Source organism: Apus apus, chromosome 1 (genome assembly GCF_020740795.1).
Source record: "Apus apus isolate bApuApu2 chromosome 1, bApuApu2.pri.cur, whole genome shotgun sequence".
Taxonomy (NCBI): Eukaryota; Metazoa; Chordata; class Aves; order Apodiformes; family Apodidae; genus Apus; species Apus apus.
Window position 1 is genome coordinate 155,595,237 of NC_067282.1, and position 20,964 is coordinate 155,616,200.

At 48.7% G+C, this 20,964-nt stretch overlaps 4 protein-coding genes and 1 long non-coding RNA gene across 6 annotated transcripts; 3 read left to right on the top strand and 2 right to left on the bottom strand.

The window, feature by feature from the left end:
- Positions 1-133: 133 nt before the first annotated feature.
- LOC127387005 (histone H2A-IV) lies at positions 134-737 on the top strand. The gene has a single exon (XM_051624845.1). It carries the CDS (start codon positions 203-205, stop codon positions 590-592), a length of 390 nt encoding a protein of 129 aa, XP_051480805.1. The 5' UTR covers positions 134-202; the 3' UTR covers positions 593-737.
- A 12-nt stretch (positions 738-749) lies between these two features.
- On the bottom strand, positions 750-2,012 carry LOC127386929 (histone H1.10-like). Its single transcript, XM_051624660.1, has one exon. It carries the CDS (start codon positions 2,002-2,004, stop codon positions 1,327-1,329), a length of 678 nt encoding a protein of 225 aa, XP_051480620.1. The 5' UTR covers positions 2,005-2,012; the 3' UTR covers positions 750-1,326.
- A 110-nt stretch (positions 2,013-2,122) lies between these two features.
- Positions 2,123-12,653, top strand: LOC127387170 (uncharacterized). Of its 2 annotated transcripts, XR_007890065.1 has the most exons (3): positions 2,123-2,332; positions 8,741-9,795; positions 10,114-12,653. It is a non-coding gene; the product is annotated as an uncharacterized LOC127387170 (long non-coding RNA). The 2 variants fall into 2 exon arrangements; XR_007890064.1 differs by lacking the exon at positions 10,114-12,653 and having other exon boundaries at positions 8,741-9,876.
- A 5,252-nt stretch (positions 12,654-17,905) lies between these two features.
- On the bottom strand, positions 17,906-18,497 carry LOC127387073 (histone H2B 5). The gene has a single exon (XM_051624983.1). It carries the CDS (start codon positions 18,364-18,366, stop codon positions 17,986-17,988), a length of 381 nt encoding a protein of 126 aa, XP_051480943.1. The 5' UTR covers positions 18,367-18,497; the 3' UTR covers positions 17,906-17,985.
- Positions 18,498-18,651: 154 nt separating this feature from the next.
- On the top strand, positions 18,652-19,559 carry LOC127387015 (histone H2A-IV). The gene has a single exon (XM_051624870.1). It carries the CDS (start codon positions 18,725-18,727, stop codon positions 19,112-19,114), a length of 390 nt encoding a protein of 129 aa, XP_051480830.1. The 5' UTR covers positions 18,652-18,724; the 3' UTR covers positions 19,115-19,559.
- Positions 19,560-20,964: the final 1,405 nt, after the last annotated feature.

Sequence of the window (20,964 nt, forward strand, 5' to 3'; positions counted from 1 at the left end):
CGGCGCCGCTGCAAGCGCCGCTATTGGCCACCTCTCGATTCGCCTTCCCATTGGCTGCAGGGACAAGGCCCCGATACCAGCCTATCAGCGGAGCCGCCGCCGCTCCGCCCGGGGACTATATAGGAGGGTGGGCGGGAGCGGAAGGCAGCGAGTCGTTTTCTGCGCGGCTGCTGGTTGTGCGTTGGTGAGCTGAGTCGCTGCGATGTCCGGCCGCGGGAAGCAGGGCGGGAAGGCGCGGGCCAAGGCCAAGTCGCGCTCGTCGCGGGCCGGGCTGCAGTTCCCGGTGGGCCGCGTCCACCGGCTGCTCCGCAAAGGCAACTACGCGGAGCGGGTGGGCGCCGGCGCCCCGGTGTACCTGGCGGCCGTGCTGGAGTACCTGACGGCCGAGATCCTGGAGCTGGCGGGCAACGCGGCCCGCGACAACAAGAAGACGCGCATCATCCCCCGCCACCTGCAGCTGGCCATCCGCAACGACGAGGAGCTCAACAAGCTGCTGGGCAAGGTGACCATCGCGCAGGGCGGGGTGCTGCCCAACATCCAGGCCGTGCTGCTGCCCAAGAAGACCGACAGCCACAAGGCTAAAGCCAAGTGAGCGCCGAAGAACAGCCCCCGGGAAGCTTTTTTCCCGGAGAAACACAAAGGCTCTTTTCAGAGCCACCCACTGGATCAGTAAAGAGCTAAATTGCTTTCATTTTTTTCCATGCTAAAAAAAAATAATCAAAAATCACCTGCATGTATGTGGATTTCAAGGTGTCTTTTTTGTGCTTTACTTTTGTAAAAGGTGAAGAGCTCCGTATTTTCCATTCTATCGTTTTAATTCAAAATGTAAATTAAATCTGTGCCCCGTCTTGTCGCTGCCATTAACAATCTGTTTAGGGAATCCTACCACACTACTCCCCTTTTACTTGCGTGGTTACATAGCCACGCTGGCCTGCTGAAGTGTTAAATAGCGGCTACAAGACTTACCTAAGGGCAGAGGAATACTTTTCAAGTCCCTGAGTACTTCAGGTAGCTTGAAACAACGTCCATCCTCAAAGGAATGCATGATCTCTCCCCTCACCGCCCCTCTCCCAGTGCTTCACCAAGGTAACGATCAGCAGAGAATGAGGGCCTGCCCCTAAGGCAGTTTAGTTCCTGTTGCAGCACATGCTTTGTCAGCGTCCCTGTGGGGCAAACTTGAATTGGTACAAAGCCATTTCTGCTACCTACTTACAATGCAGTAACAGAAACATACCCTCATTTCAGCCCTTTTCGAGAAAATTTGGGTGGCTCTTAAAAGAGCCGTTGGGGTTTTAAAGAAGAACAAGTGTTCCCTTCCACGGTGGTTTACTTCTTCTTGGGCGCCGCCTTCTTCACCTTGGCAGCTTTGGGCTTGGCTGCTTTGGGCTTAGCTGCTTTGGCCTTCACCGCCTTCGCCTTAGCAGGGCTCTTTGAGGCCACAGCCGCTTTTTTAGGCTTGGCTACCTTAGTCGCCTTCTTAGGACTCTTGGCAGCTTTCTTAGCCACCGGCTTCTTGACCTTTTTCGGGCTCTTCTTTGCTGCTGCCGCCTTCTTGGGCTTCTTAGCAGCGCTGGCGGGCTTCTTGGCCGCCGGCTTCTTTGGCTTGGCCGCAGCTGCCCGCTTCTTGGGGGCTTTTTCCTTCACTTCTCCAGGTTTCTTGCTCAGCCGGAATGACCCGGAGGCGCCGGTGCCCTTGGTCTGCACCAAGGTGCCCTTGCTGACGAGGCTCTTGAGCCCCAGCTTGATGCGGCTGTTGTTCTTCTCCACATCGTAGCCGCCGGCGGCCAGCGCCTTCTTCAGCGCGGCGAGGGAGAGCCCCTTGCGCTCCTTGGAGGCGGACACGGCCTTGGTGATCAGCTCGGTGACGCTGGGGCCGGCGGGCTTCGGGGCCTTGGAAACACTCGCCGCCTTCTTCGGCTTCTTGGCGGCAGCCTTGGCAGCAGGCGCCGGTGCAGCAGGAGGAGCTACCTCAACGGCAACCGGAGCAGGAGCCGTCTCAGACATCTCGCTCGAGTACCCAGAGAGCAGGGTCGGGCGAGTCTGGCGGCTCCTCTATTTATAGTCGGGCGGCGGGCGCTGATTGGTGTGTTCCCGAGCCCGCCCCCTCGCCCCCTCCCCCGCCCCGAGCTCAGCTGCTCGTCTTGTGTTTCTTCCTCCTCAAAAAAGTGTATTTTTCGTAAAAAAAACGTGGCCTCGGACCCCTGTTTCTCAGAAGGGTTGTGGAGGACAGAAGATATTTTTGCCTTGCGGTGTTTTTTTTACCGGAGAGTTAAAATGCGTTTCAGGCAAGCCAAGAATCTCTGAGTTATGGGATTGCACGCGGAGCTGGACGGTGAGTTTTTTATTTTTCCTTTTGAATTAAAACTTTGCTTTTGACAGCACTGTCACAGTGAGGGCGGATTCGGATTCCTAAAACGGTTTTTCATCACGGTGGTGCAAAATGGAGGTGTTGTCGACTCATCATCTTAGCGTAAATTAGCTTTGAAAAGAAGCAAGTAACACAAAGTTGCTCCTCGGTTCTGAATCTGGGTTACGAGTTGTTTCCCATAACTCTGCTTCAGCTCTTAAACATAATGAAACCTTTGGACGTAGTGCCCTATTTACCTCTACTCGGAGCTTATGAAATGTAAAAGAAAGACAATTTTATCCAGAAACATTGGTGTGAAAAAACAGCTTTCTTAATTCAGCAGTTAGCCAGCTTCAGCATCTCATACAAACATGTAGCAGTTCTTTCACTTGCCCTCCGTTTGCTGTGTCCTTGTATTAATATTTTTATGAACTATGTTCGCATTTTTTTCTCCAAAGTACCTCTTTTGATTAAGCACACAAGGTAAACAAATTTATCTATATGTTGTTTTTTTTTCGGGTTAGGGGTTGTTTTTTGTGGGGTTTTTTTGTCTTTTTTGTCCTTATGTTTATAGTGCATGGGGCATTTTTTCAGCCAGAATCAGCAGCTGTAAAAAAATAAATATATGTGCATGTTTTCTTTATAAAAAACAGAGGTAAGGCTGCAAGCATTTATTTAGTAAAATGATAAAAATCAAGTGGCTTAATCAAACAAATATGTCTCCAGAATTGACAGGATAAACTAAGGCATGGCTCTTTTCCAACCCATGAGTTTTATGATGTGTGATAAACTGAATACACATTAATTGTTATTTTTTTTTTCTTGGGAGGAGTTGGATAAAGGAGTGTTAGATTCAAAAATATGCAGTACAATGTGGGAAAGACTAGGAGACTCTGGTGATTATTTCATATGATTGAAAATGCAATAATTTTGCTTCATTCCCATTTTCTTTCAATAATGCCATATCACATGCTGTTTGTGTAGTTTTGGCAGTGGAGGGATCAGTTTTAAAAACTTGTCAGTGGTGCTGGTTTGGCATGACTAGGGTACACCTAAAATATAAGAAACTGCCAAGACGTGGTAGCATTTCAGAGGAGCTTTTGTCTGTAGAAGACAAATGGCATAATAACATCACATGTAAGAGTATAAAACCAGAAGATCATCTGGATTTGGAGGTGACATCTGTATTGATGCTATATTTCATGGTGGTTTCACCTGCTGACAATACTGTGCATTGTCACAGAAGTTAATCTTTTGGTAAGGACACAGTATTGAGGACAAATTTCTAGGGATTAGTTCTGTAGCATATGTATTACCTTCAAATTCTAGATCTCACTCTCTCCTATTCATTCCTATCAGATTCAGTCTAGTGATAGTTTTACCTCTAAATTCTTTAGATCCTCTGCAGTTGAATTTTATGGGGTTTAGACTAGGCCTCTATCCATCTCCCAAACACCTGATATAGCACCCTAGTTCTGGAGCAGCCTGTATGTTCTCCTTAAAGCTCATTTTTCTGGTGCTCCAATATTTTCACCACCTATCTGGACTCTTAAATTTTGTTTTTTTACAGCCATAGACAGTTAGTTTTAGGCTCAGCAAAGGAGGAAATACAAAGAGCTTTTGCAAATGTTCTCAGGTAGAGGAGAGGAAAAAAATAATTTTGCAAGTGCCCTTTAGTTAATTTAATGGGCAACCTAACTTAAAAACAAAACGCTACTTATTTCATGTATTATCATAACATTTTTTTCTAATATGAAGCTTTGTAAAATTATGCATTCAGTAAAAAGACAGTTACTTCCACCTATTTTCCCCTGAAACTAATAGCCAAACAAACAGAACATTTATTAAGATAAAAATGATTTTTTGAAAGGTAGAAGGTAGTGTTCACAGTAGACTGTGATGACTGAACATGACAGAAATTTTTCAGAACTTCAGGCCAGAATATGAGGGCTCATTTTTCTCCTACTCTGGTGTTAGATAAATGCTTTCATGAAGGTCCTTCTTTTGAGCCTGAGTGCCTATAGAATTATAGAATAATCTCTGTTGGAAGGGACATGCAAAGATCACCTAGTCCAACTCCCCTGCAGGTGAGGGGGCAGGGACATTTTTCACTAGACCAGGTTGCTCAAAACTCCATCCAACCTGGCTTTGAACACTTACAATGATGGAGCATTCACATCATCTCTGGGCAACCTGGTCCAGTGTCCCACCAGCCTCATTATAAAAAATTTCTTCCCTATTTCAAATCTAAATCTACCCTCTTTCAATTTAAACTATTGCCTCTTGTCCTGTCACTACAGGCCCTGGTGAAAAAACTCCATCTCTCTTACAAGCCCCCTTTATGTACTGAAAGGACACTGAAGGGTCTCCCCACATACTTCTCTTATTCAAGCTGAACAATCCCAGCTCTCTGTCTGTCTTCATAGGAGAGGTTTTCTACCCCTCTGATCATTTTCATAAGCCTGCTCTAACAGGTCCATGTTGTCTTTGTGCTAATGGCCAGAAATGTGTCTGCAATACTCCAGATGTGGTCTCATGAGAGCAAAGCAGAGGGGGAGAATCACCTCCCTTGACCTGCTGGTCATGCTTCTTTTCGTGCAGCCCAGGATACAACTCACTTTCTGAGCTGCAAGAGCACATTGCTGGCTCATGACCCATTTTTTTCTTTCACCAGTGTCACCAATTCTTTCTCTGCAGGACTGCTTGTAATCAGTTCATCCCTCAGTCTGTACTGATGTTGTGGATGGTCCTGTTCCAGGTACAGGACCTTGCACCTGGGCTTGTTGAATTCCAGGAGGCTTTTGTAGGCCCACTCCTCAAGCCTGTCAAGGTCCCTCTGAATGGCATCCCTTGCCTCTAACACATCAACTGCACCACTCAGCCTGGTGTTGTCCACACACTTGCTGAGGATGCACTCCATACCACTATCTATGGTGGAAGATATTAAACAATATTGGTCCCACTACATACCCTTAAGGGACACTAACAATTACTAATTTCCATTTGGACATTGAGCCATTGACTATAACTCTTTGGATGCAGCCACCTCGCCAATTCTGTATCCAGCAGTCCGTCCATTCAATCCATACCTCTCATCTGTCACATCCCTGTCTTCTATATGCTTTGACATAGCTTCCAGGAGGATTTGCTCCATGATCTTACCAGGCACTGAGGTGAGGCTGGTAGGTAGGTAGTTCCCGTTATGCTCCTTTTCTCCTATTCCCTATTATAAAGGAATATCACACTTTTTTTTTTTTACTTTTTTTTTTCTTTTTTTTTTTTTTATGGGTATGATATTCCCTTTCTTCAATTGCTGGGAACTTCACCTGACTGCCATGGTTTTTCAAATATTATGGAAAGTGGCCTGATAACTACATCTGCCAGTTCCCTCAGGACCCTGGGATGAATATTGCCAGGTCCCATGGAATTCAGGTTCCTCAGATGGTCTTGAGCCTGATCTTTTCCTAAAATAGGAGGGACTCTGCTCCTACAGTCCCTGCCTTGAGGTTCAGGGACCTGAGAGATATGGGAAGAGAGATTTCCAGTGAAAAATGAGGCAAAATAATGATTGAATACCTCAGACTTCTCCATATCAGTTGTCATAAATCTCCTGTCTTATTTATTGGGGGGATACATTTTCTTTACTTCTCCTTTTCTTAACAATGTCCCTGAAAAGATCCTTATTCTTCACATCTCTTGCCAAATTCAGCACCAGATGTGCCTTAGCTTTCCTGCTCCCATCCCTACACACCTGGGCAGCATCTCTAGATTCTTCCCAGGATGCATGTACCTGCTTCCACTGCCTGTGCATTTCCTTCTTACACTTGTTCGACCAGAAGGTGCTCACTCAGCCGTATCAGTCTCCTCCCTTTCTTACACGTGGGAATCAAGAGCACTTGTTTGCTAAGAAAAAGGTCCTTACATAGCTTCCAGCTCTGTTCTGCTCCTTTATCCCTGAGGGCAGTTTCCCAGGGGGTGCCATACACTATCTCCTCAAACATCTGAAAGTTTCCTCTACTAAAATTCAGGGTCTTAGCTTTAGATTTTGCCTGGCTCATATCCCTCAAGTTTGTGATGGAGCTGGGCCTAGGCAGCAGCCCAGGCTGCCACAAATCTTGGCCTTTCAAATTAGTTCATTTGTTTTGGTGAGCAACAGGCCTAGTAGTGCTCCTCCTCTGGTTGGGCTGTCATTCATCTGGATTAAAAACTTGTCCTCACCACACTCCAGGATTCTCCTGGATGGCTTACAGCTTGCTGTGCAGCTGTTCCAGCAGATGTTGATTGAAGTCCCCCAGCAGGATCAGAGCCTGTGAGCAGGATGCTTCTTGTAGTTGAATTAAGGAAGTTTCATCAATATCCTCCCCTTGATCAGTGGGCCTGTAGTAAATACCAACTATGAGGTTTCTTTTGTTGGCTTGGCCTCTAATTTTTACCCATAAGCTCTCAACTGTTCATCACTGTTTTTCAAAGACAACTCTGTGCAATCAAGCCATTTTTTTACACAGTGGACAACTCCCATCCCTTTCTTTGCTTGCCCTTTCTGAACATTTATATCCACCAATTGTAGCACCCCAGTCTTGTGATCCATCCCACCAAGTGAACTGTGACTGTGCTAGAGTTTTGCTGTGTGCTCAGGAGGATATATGGGGGCATCCATCTCACAGATGCAGCTGAGGAGGCAGGATTGCAGCATTATGTTTGCTTATTTCACACAGGGTGGTCAAGGTCATGCATCAAGCCTACAGCTGCAAAGCCCCATCAACATGTTTTTCACCTTGGGCTGCCTAAGGCTGCACATCTTCAGTGTTTGTTCAAGCAAGTAGGTCTTCCTGATGCCTGTGCTGCTGAGAATCCATATTTTATATGTGTGATCCAGTTAAAATAATTCTGATTTATGGGTGCTCAAGGTACTTAGGAAACATAAATGGAGTCACTCAAGGTAATTCACATCTGCCTTTAAAGTGATTGCAGACTTTGGATGATTTGGGAGATGTCTTTCACCTGTGGATGGTAGATTTTATTTAAAACCTCATTTATTGTGATGTTCTAAATAATAGCACACTGTTACATGAGTAAGAAAACTTCCTGTCTCAAAAGGGAAGGGGTTACAGCTGAATACTGTCCAGTCTCCAGAAAAGGACTCTTCCCCATGATAAAAGTTTGTTATATTCATATATATTTAAAATCCCCAGACAGATCACTAATCTCTTAAAATACGAAACCCATGACCGGAGGTATGGTAGGTGTTAGGAAGAAAAATTAATTATTACAAGGGGATCCATAGATACAGCTTTCTTAATTTTTCTTATAATTATCTCCTTGCAAAACTATTCAGATTTTTTTTTTAAGTTTTATTTTAGTTCAAAGCAGGAGGTAAATAGCTCCTTGATCATTCCTGACTGCATAGTTTTTGAAAACTTCCAAGCTTTGTTAAGGGATAATTCCAATAATCAGTTCAGATCAATTGATCAAGCAATTAGTCAAATTATAAAGTTTATTGTTTAGTATTGAATGTTTCAATATGATATAAATATAGTGTGTGTGGAAATTCTTCACCATGAGGGTAGTAAGTCACTGGAATAAGTTGCCCAGGGAGGCTGTGGATGCCCCCTCCCTGGAGGTGTTTAAGGCCAGGTTGGATCAAGTTTATGCAGCCTGGTCTAGTGGGAGGTGTCCCTGCTCATAGCAGGGAGGTTGGAACCTGATGATCTTTAAGGTCCCTTCCAAACTTAGCCATTTACCAAAAAAAAAAAAAAAAAAAAGTTACTGTACTGGATGGATTTATATGTCTATATTAATGGTTCAATAAAAAGCCTGATTTTTCCAGTAGGGAGTGTTAATTCAGGTAGAGAGAAAGTAGCCTGTCACCACTCTTCCTTTCTGAATAACCCGTTTCTTTAACAAGCTGGGAGGGTCACAGGGTACACAAAGCATGAAATGCCTGGAAAATCTGTGCACAAGCTGGAGACCAGGAGGACGGGTAGAATGGAAACTGGGAGTATCACTAATTTGACTATTTCTAGTTGTTCAGGCAAATGATCTTTCCGGGGGCACATGAACATGTGAAATACTGCACGTCAGTGCCACACAAACGTGACATTTCCTTTGCTGCTGAACCCTTTGTGTCACCTGAGCTCTCCCAGTGCAGTATGTGAGGACAGCCATTGCCTGCCCTGTTCACTAGGGAGCAGCAGCTCCTTTCCACTCTGGGTTACCCTGGGGCACTCTCTTTCCTAGGCTGTCCAAAACAGGCTCAGTGAAGGTACTGTGCAACATGGCTAAATTTTTATTTGCATCTCAAGATGGTGAGAACAAAATGCTAGTTTTGAGTTCTGTCTGGCCCCTGTAATAGTGTGGGTCTTTTTTTTTTTGTCTTTTTTTTTTTTTAATCAGGGTGAAATAAGAAGCTACAAACATGGAACGATCCACCTTATTGCAGAGCTTCTCTGTCCTGTGTGGTGTCCCACAAGCCACAGTCAGAGATTTGAGTGGCTGAGCCACTCCCAAGCTGCCCAGTGCCTTGACTCAGAAGACCTGTGATCAAAGGTGAAGAGCAGTACTACAAAGATGGGAACAGTGCAATCAGCTGCTGTACTTCAGGATGCAGAAGACATCTAAACTACCCTTCCTCCTCACACAGAGAAGAAACCTGAGACACTGGAAACCTGGTATCCATGGCTCTTTCACAGACCTATTGATGTTGGAAAAACTTACGCATTTAAGAAGGACGTTGTGTTGCCCTCCTTCCAGGTGATACCCAAGAAGTCATAGTGGGCTTTTTGCTCCCATGAGTCACTTTGCTACAGTTTCTAACTGCCCTTCCTGCTTCCCCTCCTCAAAAACCAAAACCACAAAACAACAACAACAACAAAAAAGCAACCACAGTGTTACAGGCCTTGCACTTTATTCTGTAAGCTTTCCTGACAAGGTTGCTCTGCATGCAGCCCAGTAGTCACACAGTGAGTGTTGGTAACTGTGTTGGGTTTGTGTGGTTTTGGTAGCAGGGAAGAAGACCCAGGGGTGACTCCTGTGAGAAGCTGCTGAAAGCTCCTCTAGCTCAAAATGTCCAGAAGGACAACAGTGGAGGAGATACGGATCTGCAGCCATGGAGGACCTCATGCCAGGGGACGTGGCTGTTTTTGAAGCAGGCCATGACTCTGTGGGAAGCCTGCGCTGGAGGAGTCTGTTCCTGAGGGAGTGCACCTCAAGGGAGGGACTTATGTCTGAGGGGTTTGTGAAGGACTGTCTCATGTGGGAGAGACTCCACCTTGGAGCAAGGGAAGCCTGTGAGAAGTCCTGCTCCCTGAGGAGGAAGGAGTGACAGAAGACAACTTGTGATGCACTGACTCTAAACCCCATTCTCTGTCCCCCTGTGCCGCTGGGGGGTAGGAGGTAGTAAAGCTGGCACAAAATAATTTGGGCCTGAGAAGAAGAGAGGGTGGAGTAAGGTATTTAAGCTATGGTATTTGTTTTCTCTCTGTCTTTTTTGCATCTGATTAGTGATAAATTAAATGTATTTTTTTTCGCCATGTTGAGCCTGTTTTGCCTGTGACTATAATTAGTGAGTGACCCCTTCCTGTCCTTGTGTCAACCCACGAGGTTTTAGTTGGATTTTTCTCCTCTCAGTCCCATGTGGGGAGAGGGGTGAGGAAGCAGCCACATGGTTCTTTGTTGCCAGCTGGGCCTAAATCACAAAAGTATCAATAAAATCCACAAGATGTACGTATGATACCTCTAATTTTTTTATTATTCTTTCTCTTAACCAGGCTCATGAGTGCCCTGGCTGCCCCATCTATCAGTAGGAGCGCTGCAGAGGAAAGTGTGGGGCCACCACCAACATCCACCACGCTACAGGATTTTGCCAACTATCACTTGGGCATACAGGCACTTGAGGCAGATGGTCAATGCAGCTCAACATTGATTCACAGGTCCCATGGGTCTTTCTCTCAGGTCTTCCTCTCTTCAGGATATCAGGCATTTGCATCACCATGTCACATCAGCCACTAGCTCTTTCCTTTGTCCATCTCCTTATTGCCTGAATACACAGAGAAAACTGAAGCAAGATAGTGAGGGTGCTAGCTATTCTCTGTTCAGTTGGACAAAGAAATAGTCTGTCTTCTCTGATGCTTAAGAGTACCCACCATGAGATTCTCCTGTATGTCTAGTCCCAATCAGCAATGTTCAGCACATTCCTTGGCTGAGCTGATACAGGTCAGATTGACAATCCAATGCCACAAATCAGGACTTGGGACATTTGATGAGGCAAAGAAGAGGTGGATGATACATCTTCAGTAATGATAGGCCTTGCTTGCATGCTCTAAGATAGAAATGGTCCTTCCCTGGGAGAAGGAGTGAGGATGGGAGAGTGCTGGTATGTAGCAACTTCCTGGGAACAAGGGGAATAACAAACAGGAGATACTGTCAGGAGGGTGAGATGGATAAAAAGGACAGAAGGAAAGATGAAGGAAACACAGAACAGGCCGATGACCACTACTGTTGACAGCTATTACACCTTGCAACCAATATTCACAGAAACAGATGAATATTGAACTCTGTCAGTCTGGGTCAGCAATAGGTTATCTTTATAGAAGTGAAGGGGACTCTGCCCTGATACTATCCCGGCATCAGGTATTTGAGAAGCTGATGGTAGTTGAGCTAGAAAAAAATTATCTATGTAGGACCAACAGTGAAGGCTGATGTTTCAAGATCTCCTTGGAAGGGGCCAAGTTTTTACTTCAATCCTCACGTGTGCTACCATCACTAACACACTAAATGGGGGCAGATGTGTAATTTATGGCTAATGGAAAGGGAAGGAGATTGTATATTAAATCTAATTTATCTTTAGTAAATGCATTCCTAAGTGGACAAAAAAATTCAACACAGTTTGTGGGGAAGCAGCAGGAGCAGGCTGCCCCACAAAGGCAGGTGAGCTGGGAGACAAGGGGGACAGTGGGGCAGACAGGGCCATGCTGTCACCAGCTGGGCCACAGCCCCACAGTACCCACACATGGTAAATGAGGCAGGAATGGTGGCAGTGATCAGGGAGACCCACAGATCACTGGGTCACTGAGCAAGTCTGCAGGGACCAGGCTGGGACGAGGTCAAGCCAGGGAAGTGCAGCCAGTGGGGTCAGAGATGCACAGGCCCAGCATGCAAGGCAAAGCATAAGCCTAAATGCAACCCAAGACGTTAAAACCAGTGGGTGGATGACAAGATCTTGAGAAACCCTCAAAAAAGTCACCTTCAAGGCTGACAAAGAGAAAGGGAGAAAGAAGGTCCAAGTAACAAGGCCTGTTTTCCTTACGGGAACATAGTCCCATTGGATGCAGAAGTGCAAGCACAACTGCAGTGAAATCTGCCTGTGTACATTTAATGTGGTGAATTTTTGCTCTTCATTGCTGGCCCAGGCTCAAATTTTCCATCATGTGGAACCAGCGTCCAGAACTCCCCTTCTAAATGTCTGTGTCCAGGGAATCAGTTCATCCTTAAGATCTGAATGCAAACAAAAAAAGTTAGGGACAGGCTGGCTGAATATCTCTGCGGGATGTTGCTGCGGGAAGGACAGTCCTTTACAAGAACAAAAGGATGCTAAAAGCCCTGTCTTTAGATGTGCAACCTTTTTTCTTTGTCTTAGATGCATTCCCATTTCCTTTGACGTCACTCTTGGTAAACTCGTCCTGAGCAGTGAGTTTAGCTTTTTCAGTACAACTCTAGGTACAACTTAGTTCGTGTGTAGAAAGACACCACATTAACCTTTGTTGCTTGGATGTTTTTGTAGAATTTCACATGTAATTGTTGGGCGAATGTTGGTAAGTAATTCCCAAAGGAAAACTGATTTACACTGCTTGATGCATTTTTTTAACCACCCCTTCTGATGCTGATTTCAAGCTGTTTTTCACTCTCTTTCCATGGCACTTAGCTTTCTCTCTTAGCCAATATGCAAAACGCGTCTACTAGGGAGAAGATTTTGGCAGGCAATAATTGGCAGAGATGTGACACGTTTCTGCCAAAAACCCAAAGACGAGGACGTTTTAATTTAGATTCACTTCATCTCAAGAAAAAAAAATAAAAAAAATAATCCTGGAACCATGAGACTTCCTAAGGGCATAGATCGAAAGTGTTGCTTGGTAAAATGTTTGTTTATGTCGGTGATGGTTGCCTAGTTTTGGGGACAGAAGGCACTGACTGTATCCAACCACTGAGAAGAGGAACTTTATCCCCACCTCCTGCCAAGATATTCTCACCGTTGTTGTTAACTATTCTACTCCGAAGGAACCTTTTGAAGTTAAGGATAACACAAAAGATCACTTAGTGATAACAATGATGTAGCTCTTAATTAGATGAAGGGTGGCTTCTCTGCCAAACTTGTGCACGTGAGTATGTGCTATTGACGGGAGGGGGTAGGAGGTGCTCCTACCGGCTAGTCTTCCCCTTGTGTAGGCTGGCAGGAGAGTGTGGACTGCTGAAAGACAGTGCCGAGCTGCACCGAGCGCTGCCTATGCAGACACCCCCTTGCCACAATGGAATTTCCACGTACAATCGCTTTTCCCTCGACACCCAGTCGAGACAGAGCCTCAGCGGCGAGGCGGGGTGGGATTGCTGCCAGCCCCACGCCGGTTCTCTTCTGGACAGGGAGGGCGAGGTGAGATGGGCGACTGGGGCGAGGAGCTGCCCCGGGACACGGCTGTGCGCAACCCTCTTGTTTCCGCACTCGCCGCTGAAACCCGGTGAGAGTTAATAGAAGACCCATGAGTACAACAGCTTCTTTCAAGGGCTTCCGGCAGAAGTGCAAGACGCAGCTGAATAATCTCCTAGCAGAAATGTTCCCAGAAAGGAATAGCCAAATTAGGCGAATACAAATTTGTTACAGGAATATGTGTGTGTAATTAACATCTCGGTCTCAAGGCCGGGCTGGGAGAGGGGCCGAGCTGGGAGAGGAGCAGGGAGCGGGGCAGGGAGCAGAGCGCGGCGGGACGCGGCGCCGGAACCAAGGAGAAGCGACTCCCCGCGTTTCGTGGGGCGCAGCCGCCGAGCTGCTGATGGCAATGGGCATCTCCGCCACCACCTCGCCTTACCTAGGCTGAGAAAGGGTGGGTCCCACTGCCGAGTGAGCCTCAGGCAGGGCGGGCAGCAAGGCAGCGCCCTGCTCGGTAAACGGAGACGCGGAAATCTGGGCACAGGCAAACAGTGCCGGCGTTCTGCTGGGGCGGCTTGCGCAAGTTCGACCGAAGAAACCCGAAGAGAAGCTGGTAAAACAAGATCTACCTGAAGCTGCACAATGCACACACTCCCACTTTGTCAAGCAGCAGGAGAAAGAAGACCTGGTATCCCTTTCCAAGTGCTCGGGAGTCGCAACACGGTCCACTTGTTACAGTGGCTTTAGAGACCCGTTCGCTCAACAGTCCACTGCTGTGCTCCAAAACACTACTTTTTTCCGTGTACACATCCTCCACCACTTTAACGTTTCATAATACGTTTACCATAAACGGCAAGCAAACACACACAGAATGTCTACGACACACACATCACACCGAGTCACCCACTCTCCACCGACCCACCCCTCCCGAGAAATACATCGCTCTACGCTCCGCAAATCACATTGCTTACGCTCCGGCACGCACAGCGCTTTGCCCCTCCCGAAGCACACATCGCCCCCTTCTCCCAACACTCTACTTCCCGAGCCCCACAGTAACTGCTCCGATCTCCGAAGACACTTCATCGCTCTGCAGAAGGGACATACAGTTTTGCAGAGATGTCAAACACGTCGCTTCCCCCTCCCCTGACAACACACACATCTCTCTAAGCCCCCGAAAACACACCTCGTCCGGCGCCCCAAAAATACATCCATCACTCCGCGCCCCAGGGCGCACACATTGCCCTCCCTACAACAGTCCCACCTCTCCGCTCCTCGCGAAAAACGAATCACTCGGCGTATCGCCCCCTCCCCAGATAAAACATCGCTCTGCGGCCGGCGGTGCCCACATCGCTCCGCTCCTCCTCTACACACAGGTCGCTCTGCGCCGACGGACACACACATCGCTTCCATCTCTGAAGGCGTATCGCTGTGCTCCACCCGACAAGCACATCGCCGTCGTACGACCGCTTCCGTCGCGCTGCGCCTCCAGAAATACACATCGCCCTGCAGCGGCGTTACTCCTCCCTTACCCCCATTCCCGAAGCACATCGCTCCGCGCCTCCCCGATGGGCACACACATCGCTCAGCCCTCCACGATACATACATTCCCCCACGCACAGCCATCGTTCGGCGCCTCCTCAGAATGCACATCGTCCTGCACTCCTCATCCCCCCAAAAAACCCTCACAAACAACATCGCTCTACGTCCCCCAGGACCACACTACCCTTAGGTCTCGACACACACAGCCCTCTGCATTTGCGGATCCTCATCGCTCTGCGTGTCTGGCCCTCCATCTCCCCACCACTCGTTCCCGCAACACGTCGCTCCGTGCCTTAACAACACCCACATCGCTCCGCTACATCTAACACACGGTAACGCGCTGAAGCCCAATGACACACACATCGCTCTGCTCCCCAGGGAACACACATACCGCTCAGAGCTCGGTTACACACAAATCGCTCCATTCCTCCCCTACACAGGCTGTGCCGACGGTCACACACATCGCTCCACTCCCCGAAGACGCTCCCATCGCTCTGCACCGCCTGACAAACACATCGCCATCCTACGATCGTCTCATCGCTATGCGATGTTGGAACACATCCGAAACACATCGTCCTGCAGCGGCGTAGCTCCCCCTCACCTACCCTTCCCGAAACCCGTCCTTCTCCTCCCCGACGGACACACACATCACTCCGCGCCCCAGGACACACACATTTCCGAAGCTATCGCTCGGCGCCTCCTGAAGCAATCATCGTTCTGCGTCGCCCACCACTCCACACCCCCTCCGAAAACCATCTCTCTGCGCTCCATAAGCGAGGTTACGTTTACGTCCCATACACACAGTGCTCTGCAACTCCGGATACACGTATCAATCTGCCTGTTGGCCGCCCTCCCTCCCCGGGTCGGAACACATCGGTCTGTGCCTTAACGACACTTCACGTCGCTCTACTATGCTGAAAACGCGATGGGCTCAACGATACACGATTTGTTCCCCGACGGTCAAACAACGCCCAGGGCCGATGCTCACATCGCTCTGCTCCTCCCCTACGCAGGCAGCGCTACGAGCTCCGAAGACACTCCCATCGCTCTGCACGGTCTGACAAACTCATCTCCCGTAGTACGACGCTCTGCGCCTCCGGAAACACACCGTCCTACGGCAGCGTGTCCGTACCCTTCGCCCGACTTCCCCCCTTGCCGTAACACATCGCTCTGCGCACCAGCACAGACAATGCTCTGCCCCTCCCAAGGCACACATCGCTCTCCTCCCCCAACATACACCGCGTCCTGAGTCCGACATCACACACATCGCTCAGCGCCCGCTGATACACACACCGCCCCCATCTCCGAAGACACCTCCATCATTCTTCACCGTCTGACAAACACATCGCTCCACGACGTACCAATCGTGCTGCGATCCACGAAATACACGTCCCTCTGCTCCTACAACACACGCACCGCGCATACGGTTTTGCGGAGCTGTCGAGGACATCGCTCTTCTCTCCGGTGACAACAAACACATCGCTCTGAGCCCCCCCACAATACACATTGTCCTGCGCCCCAAAGACACACGGCCTCCGACAAACAGATTGCGTAGGACACAGCCACCGCTCTGCACATACAAAAACCGACGTCGCTCTTCGTTCCGCCCGAAACACATAGCTCAACTTCCCCCTAGCCCCCTCCCACCATTACGATCAGACAAAAACACTGCTCGATATTCCCCGAAACGTACCGCCCTAAATTCAACGACATACACATCATTCCAAATCTCCCCTACACGCACATTGTTCACTCTCCAAAGACAGTCCCATCACTCTGCACCGACGCACTAACACCGCTCAGCACCCCGCTATGCAGTCACCCCGCTCTCCTCCCAGAACGCTAGGGGAGCCTAGCACAGGGCTCTGCATTCCTGACATCGCTTTTCTCCCCAGGACAATACGAGTCGTTCCCGCACAACACTTATTGTCTGATTACAGACACCTAAGGCGGTCACATTCCTTGTTCCCATTTCCCTGGCCCCAGTGAGTCACACGGAGGGCGGAGGCAGTCCCTATAAAACCGGCTCCGGCAGCTGTCAGTGTTATCAGAGGCTTCAGTAGTGCTGCCTATTCCTGAGAGAGGGAGTCGTCTGCTGCTGTGCCGAGCCGGCTAAGTCCGCCCCGCGCCCAAGAAGGGCTCCAAGAAAGCCGTCACCAAGACGCAGAAGAAGGGAGACAAGAAACGGCGTAAGAGCCGCAAGGAGAGCTACTCGATCTACGTGTACAAGGTGCTGAAGCAGGTGCACCCGGACACGGGCATCTCGTCCAAGGCCATGGGCATCATGAACTCCTTCGTCAACGACATCTTCGAGCGCATCGCCGGCGAGGCCTCTCGCCTGGCGCACTACAACAAGCGCTCCACCATCACGTCGCGGGAGATCCAGACGGCCGTGCGGCTGCTGCTGCCCGGCGAGCTGGCCAAGCACGCCGTCTCCGAGGGCACCAAGGCTGTCACCAAGTACACCAGCTCCAAGTAGAGCGTCTCGGATCGTCTGTTTTTAACCCAAAGGCTCTCTTAAGAGCCACCAATTAGTTCATTTGAAGAGCTTTGTCACTGAGGTTTTCCAAAAGTTCTTTAACTTCCCTGTCTTACAAGTGTATCTTGAATAACGACCTTCGGAAGCAGTTTTTCATCGGTTATTGCAGTATTATGTCTCCGAAACTGGGATCTTAACCAGGTGCGGCAGAACGACAGAAACTTGGGAAACGTCCATCGGGGGGAGCAGGGGGCAAGAAATCGCGGTCTGCTACGTGATTAGACCTTACACGTTAGTAAATTCTGAAAAAATTAAAATTATTGTATTTGTAATCGTAAAATAAAGAAATTTTACACAATTTAATCTTCTAAGGCATAAAACTTAACAGCAGATTTTTTTTTTTTTTCAGATGTGGAAGACGAAAGAAAAACATACGAAAAAAAGGACTAAAAAAATTCTAAACAAAGGTTTTCTTATGCCCTCGAAGGCACTGTTAAACTCGGCCGGCATATGTCTGTGTCTGGTAAGACAGAAGTATAGGAAGAGGGAGAAGGGATGGACCAGGGCTGAAACCGGCGAGCCATGGAAAGCAAGCACCTTAACCACTTCCCCTTCTCTCGTTTCAGGTGCCAGGGACTCTCGCTGAGCAATAGAATGCAGCAGCAAACGAACCGCGCAGGGGTATCCTGCAAACAGCTGCCATCTGGAACAGCCCACAAGAGCACAATCACAACGGGCAGTGTGAAGACTCAGTAGTCAAGAGTGGAAAAAAGCTCCAAAAAGATACGAAACGGACCGGTAATAGGAGCTGTGGTCCTAACACTCCGACGCTAATTTTGAGAACACTGGGAGTTCTTACTAGCATCTAAAAAAAACCAGTAACATACTACCAGCGAAACACAAGAGAAATTTCAGCTCTTTTACTGAGAAGATGGGTGGCTCTTAAAAGAGCCTTTGGGTTAAAAACAGACGATCCGAGACGCTCTACTTGGAGCTGGTGTACTTGGTGACAGCCTTGGTGCCCTCGGAGACGGCGTGCTTGGCCAGCTCGCCGGGCAGCAGCAGCCGCACGGCCGTCTGGATCTCCCGCGACGTGATGGTGGAGCGCTTGTTGTAGTGCGCCAGGCGAGAGGCCTCGCCGGCGATGCGCTCGAAGATGTCGTTGACGAAGGAGTTCATGATGCCCATGGCCTTGGACGAGATGCCCGTGTCCGGGTGCACCTGCTTCAGCACCTTGTACACGTAGATCGAGTAGCTCTCCTTGCGGCTCTTACGCCGTTTCTTGTCGCCCTTCTTCTGCGTCTTGGTGACGGCTTTCTTGGAGCCCTTCTTGGGCGCGGGGGCGGACTTGGCCGGCTCGGGCATCGCTGCACACACAAACGCCTCTCGCAACAACAACCACCACGGAACAAGCGGCGACTGGAGCTGCCCGCTGAGCCATCCCTATTTATAGCGGCGCCGTGCCCAGGAGCGGCTCGACAGCGCCGCGTCGCCATTGGCTGCGAGCTGCTCTTCGGCGCCCGGCGCCGCTGCAAGCGCCGCTATTGGCCACCTCTCGATTCGCCTTCCCATTGGCTGCAGGGACAAGGCCCCGATACCAGCCTATCAGCGGAGCCGCCGCCGCTCCGCCCGGGGACTATATAGGAGGGTGGGCGGGAGCGGAAGGCAGCGAGTCGTTTTCTGCGCGGCTGCTGGTTGTGCGTTGGTGAGCTGAGTCGCTGCGATGTCCGGCCGCGGGAAGCAGGGCGGGAAGGCGCGGGCCAAGGCCAAGTCGCGCTCGTCGCGGGCCGGGCTGCAGTTCCCGGTGGGCCGCGTCCACCGGCTGCTCCGCAAAGGCAACTACGCGGAGCGGGTGGGCGCTGGCGCCCCGGTGTACCTGGCGGCCGTGCTGGAGTACCTGACGGCCGAGATCCTGGAGCTGGCGGGCAACGCGGCCCGCGACAACAAGAAGACGCGCATCATCCCCCGCCACCTGCAGCTGGCCATCCGCAACGATGAGGAGCTCAACAAGCTGCTGGGCAAGGTGACCATCGCGCAGGGCGGGGTGCTGCCCAACATCCAGGCTGTGCTGCTGCCCAAGAAGACTGACAGCCATAAGGCTAAAGCCAAGTGAGTGCGTCTAAGATTGGTCTGGATTCAAAACGGAAAAAAAGGCTCTTTTCAGAGCCACCCACAGAGATCTTAAAGGGTTGAGTCGCTCTTCGTTTTTAGTGCTGCGTGGTTTTTTCGTTTGTTTGTTTGTTTTTCCCCCCTTAGTGAACAGAGGCTGAAATACGTAAGCAGTTTTTCTTTAAGTATTTACTTAACATATTTTAAGTATTCTTTCCTGCCTACTTGTTTGGGTTTTTTCTTAAAGAATTTTATCGCTTTCTTCAGATAACTTTAAAAATTAAAATTTGTCCTGTCGGCGATTTTAATTAGTTGTTTATTGCGACGTGTATATTTTTTTATATAAACGTGATTTGTGCTTTAAGATAGGATCACATTTCTAATGTGTCAGTTTGTGGCAACCACACTTTTGTATTTTATTGGAATAAATGCGCTGCCTAGTAATGAAACCTCGCTTAGTTGTGAGTGCTTTCTGCAGTGTTTATTAGAGGGTTGTGTGAACTGAAGTCTTTTCAATCTAATTTCTTCTGCTCTGTTTAAGAGCTTCCAAGAGTATCTGATCACTGTTGCAACTCCAAGCAAAACAGACTCAGAGGGACAGGAACAGGAAGGAAAAACATGCACACACAACAAATCCCCAAAGTCAAACGAAAACTAGAGGAAAAAAAAAAAAACACAAAAAAACCACACACACACACAAACCAACAAACAAACAAAAAACCAACAACAACAAAAAAACAATTCCCAGAGGAAAACGTGGTCCCGGCAACTGCTCCGAACGAATTATTTCGCAACCAGGGTCATGTTCCCTGCCTCGGGCCCCGTGTGGGTTTCCTTTTTCGCTGTATTTTAACGCCATCACGTGAGAGGCCCACTGGCTTTCCTCGGCAGAACTAACTGCAGAGCTGTAGGGAAGTATTTCGGGCAGGGTTTGCAGTGAGCTGCCTGACGTGACATGCCACCACGGTGGTGATATTCTCTGAATTACAGTAGAACGAACACTATTTTTTTCCTTTCCGTTTTTCTGCCACTACTGGCTGGATTGGCCCCCTCTTCTCTGTGAGGTGCCGGGAGTTTGGAGCTCTCAGCTCGTTCGGGGAGAAGGCGAGTGGTTCTCAGGGGAGCTGGTGCCGTTCCAGCAGGTCACAGTGTTACCTTAGATTCGCTTCTCTGCTTTATAGCAATGGGTTGCTTTTGATTTCCTCCCGGCTTTAGCAGGGCTCCTCGCTGCTTATTTAGTCTTATGGTCTTATGTAGGCTCTTGGCCGCAGAGATTGCCTGCTTCTTGACTTTCCTGGGGCTCTTTGTGCTCTATGAAGGTGGACACTGCCTTGGTGAGCAGCTCGGTGACACCAGAGCAACAGGAGTGGTTTTCAGCACGATGGCAGTTTTCCCTATCTCTGCCCTCCAGTACAGAGGAAAGAGATGTGGACCTGGTGTTCAGTGAGTTTACCTTTGTCAAAACGGAGATGGTATTAAATTCATTCATCTGCAGGGAAAGGACGTTTTCGCTTTCCTCTGTCTGTTTCTTCTGCAGAAGGAAACTTTTGTCTGTTTATTGGAACCACTGGGGATTGTAGAAAAAAAATGGGGAGGGGCCCTGTGAAACCCCCTGGGAACATCTGCATCATGTTGTGTGAGAGGACTTAAATTCCAGTTTCTAGGTTGCAGAGAATTTAATTATTCAGCATTTTTAAATTATTTCTCTCCCTTATAAAATAATGCTCTGGTATCAACAGTACAAATGCAATAGTACAGCAAATATGGTATTAGTTATTCTTTTTGTAGTTATTGCTTTTATTGCCGTGTTACAGAATGTGTTTAGGCATTAGGTAGATCTGGTTTTAAACTCTA

What these genes read in the sequence shown, in the direction of transcription:
- LOC127387015 (XM_051624870.1), top strand. Translation starts at nt 18,725, where the DNA reads ATGTCCGGCCGCGGGAAGCAGGGCGGGAAGGCGCGGGCCAAGGCCAAG.
- LOC127386929 (XM_051624660.1), bottom strand. Translation starts at nt 2,004, where the DNA reads ATGTCTGAGACGGCTCCTGCTCCGGTTGCCGTTGAGGTAGCTCCTCCT.
- LOC127387073 (XM_051624983.1), bottom strand. Translation starts at nt 18,366, where the DNA reads ATGCCCGAGCCGGCCAAGTCCGCCCCCGCGCCCAAGAAGGGCTCCAAG.
- LOC127387005 (XM_051624845.1), top strand. Translation starts at nt 203, where the DNA reads ATGTCCGGCCGCGGGAAGCAGGGCGGGAAGGCGCGGGCCAAGGCCAAG.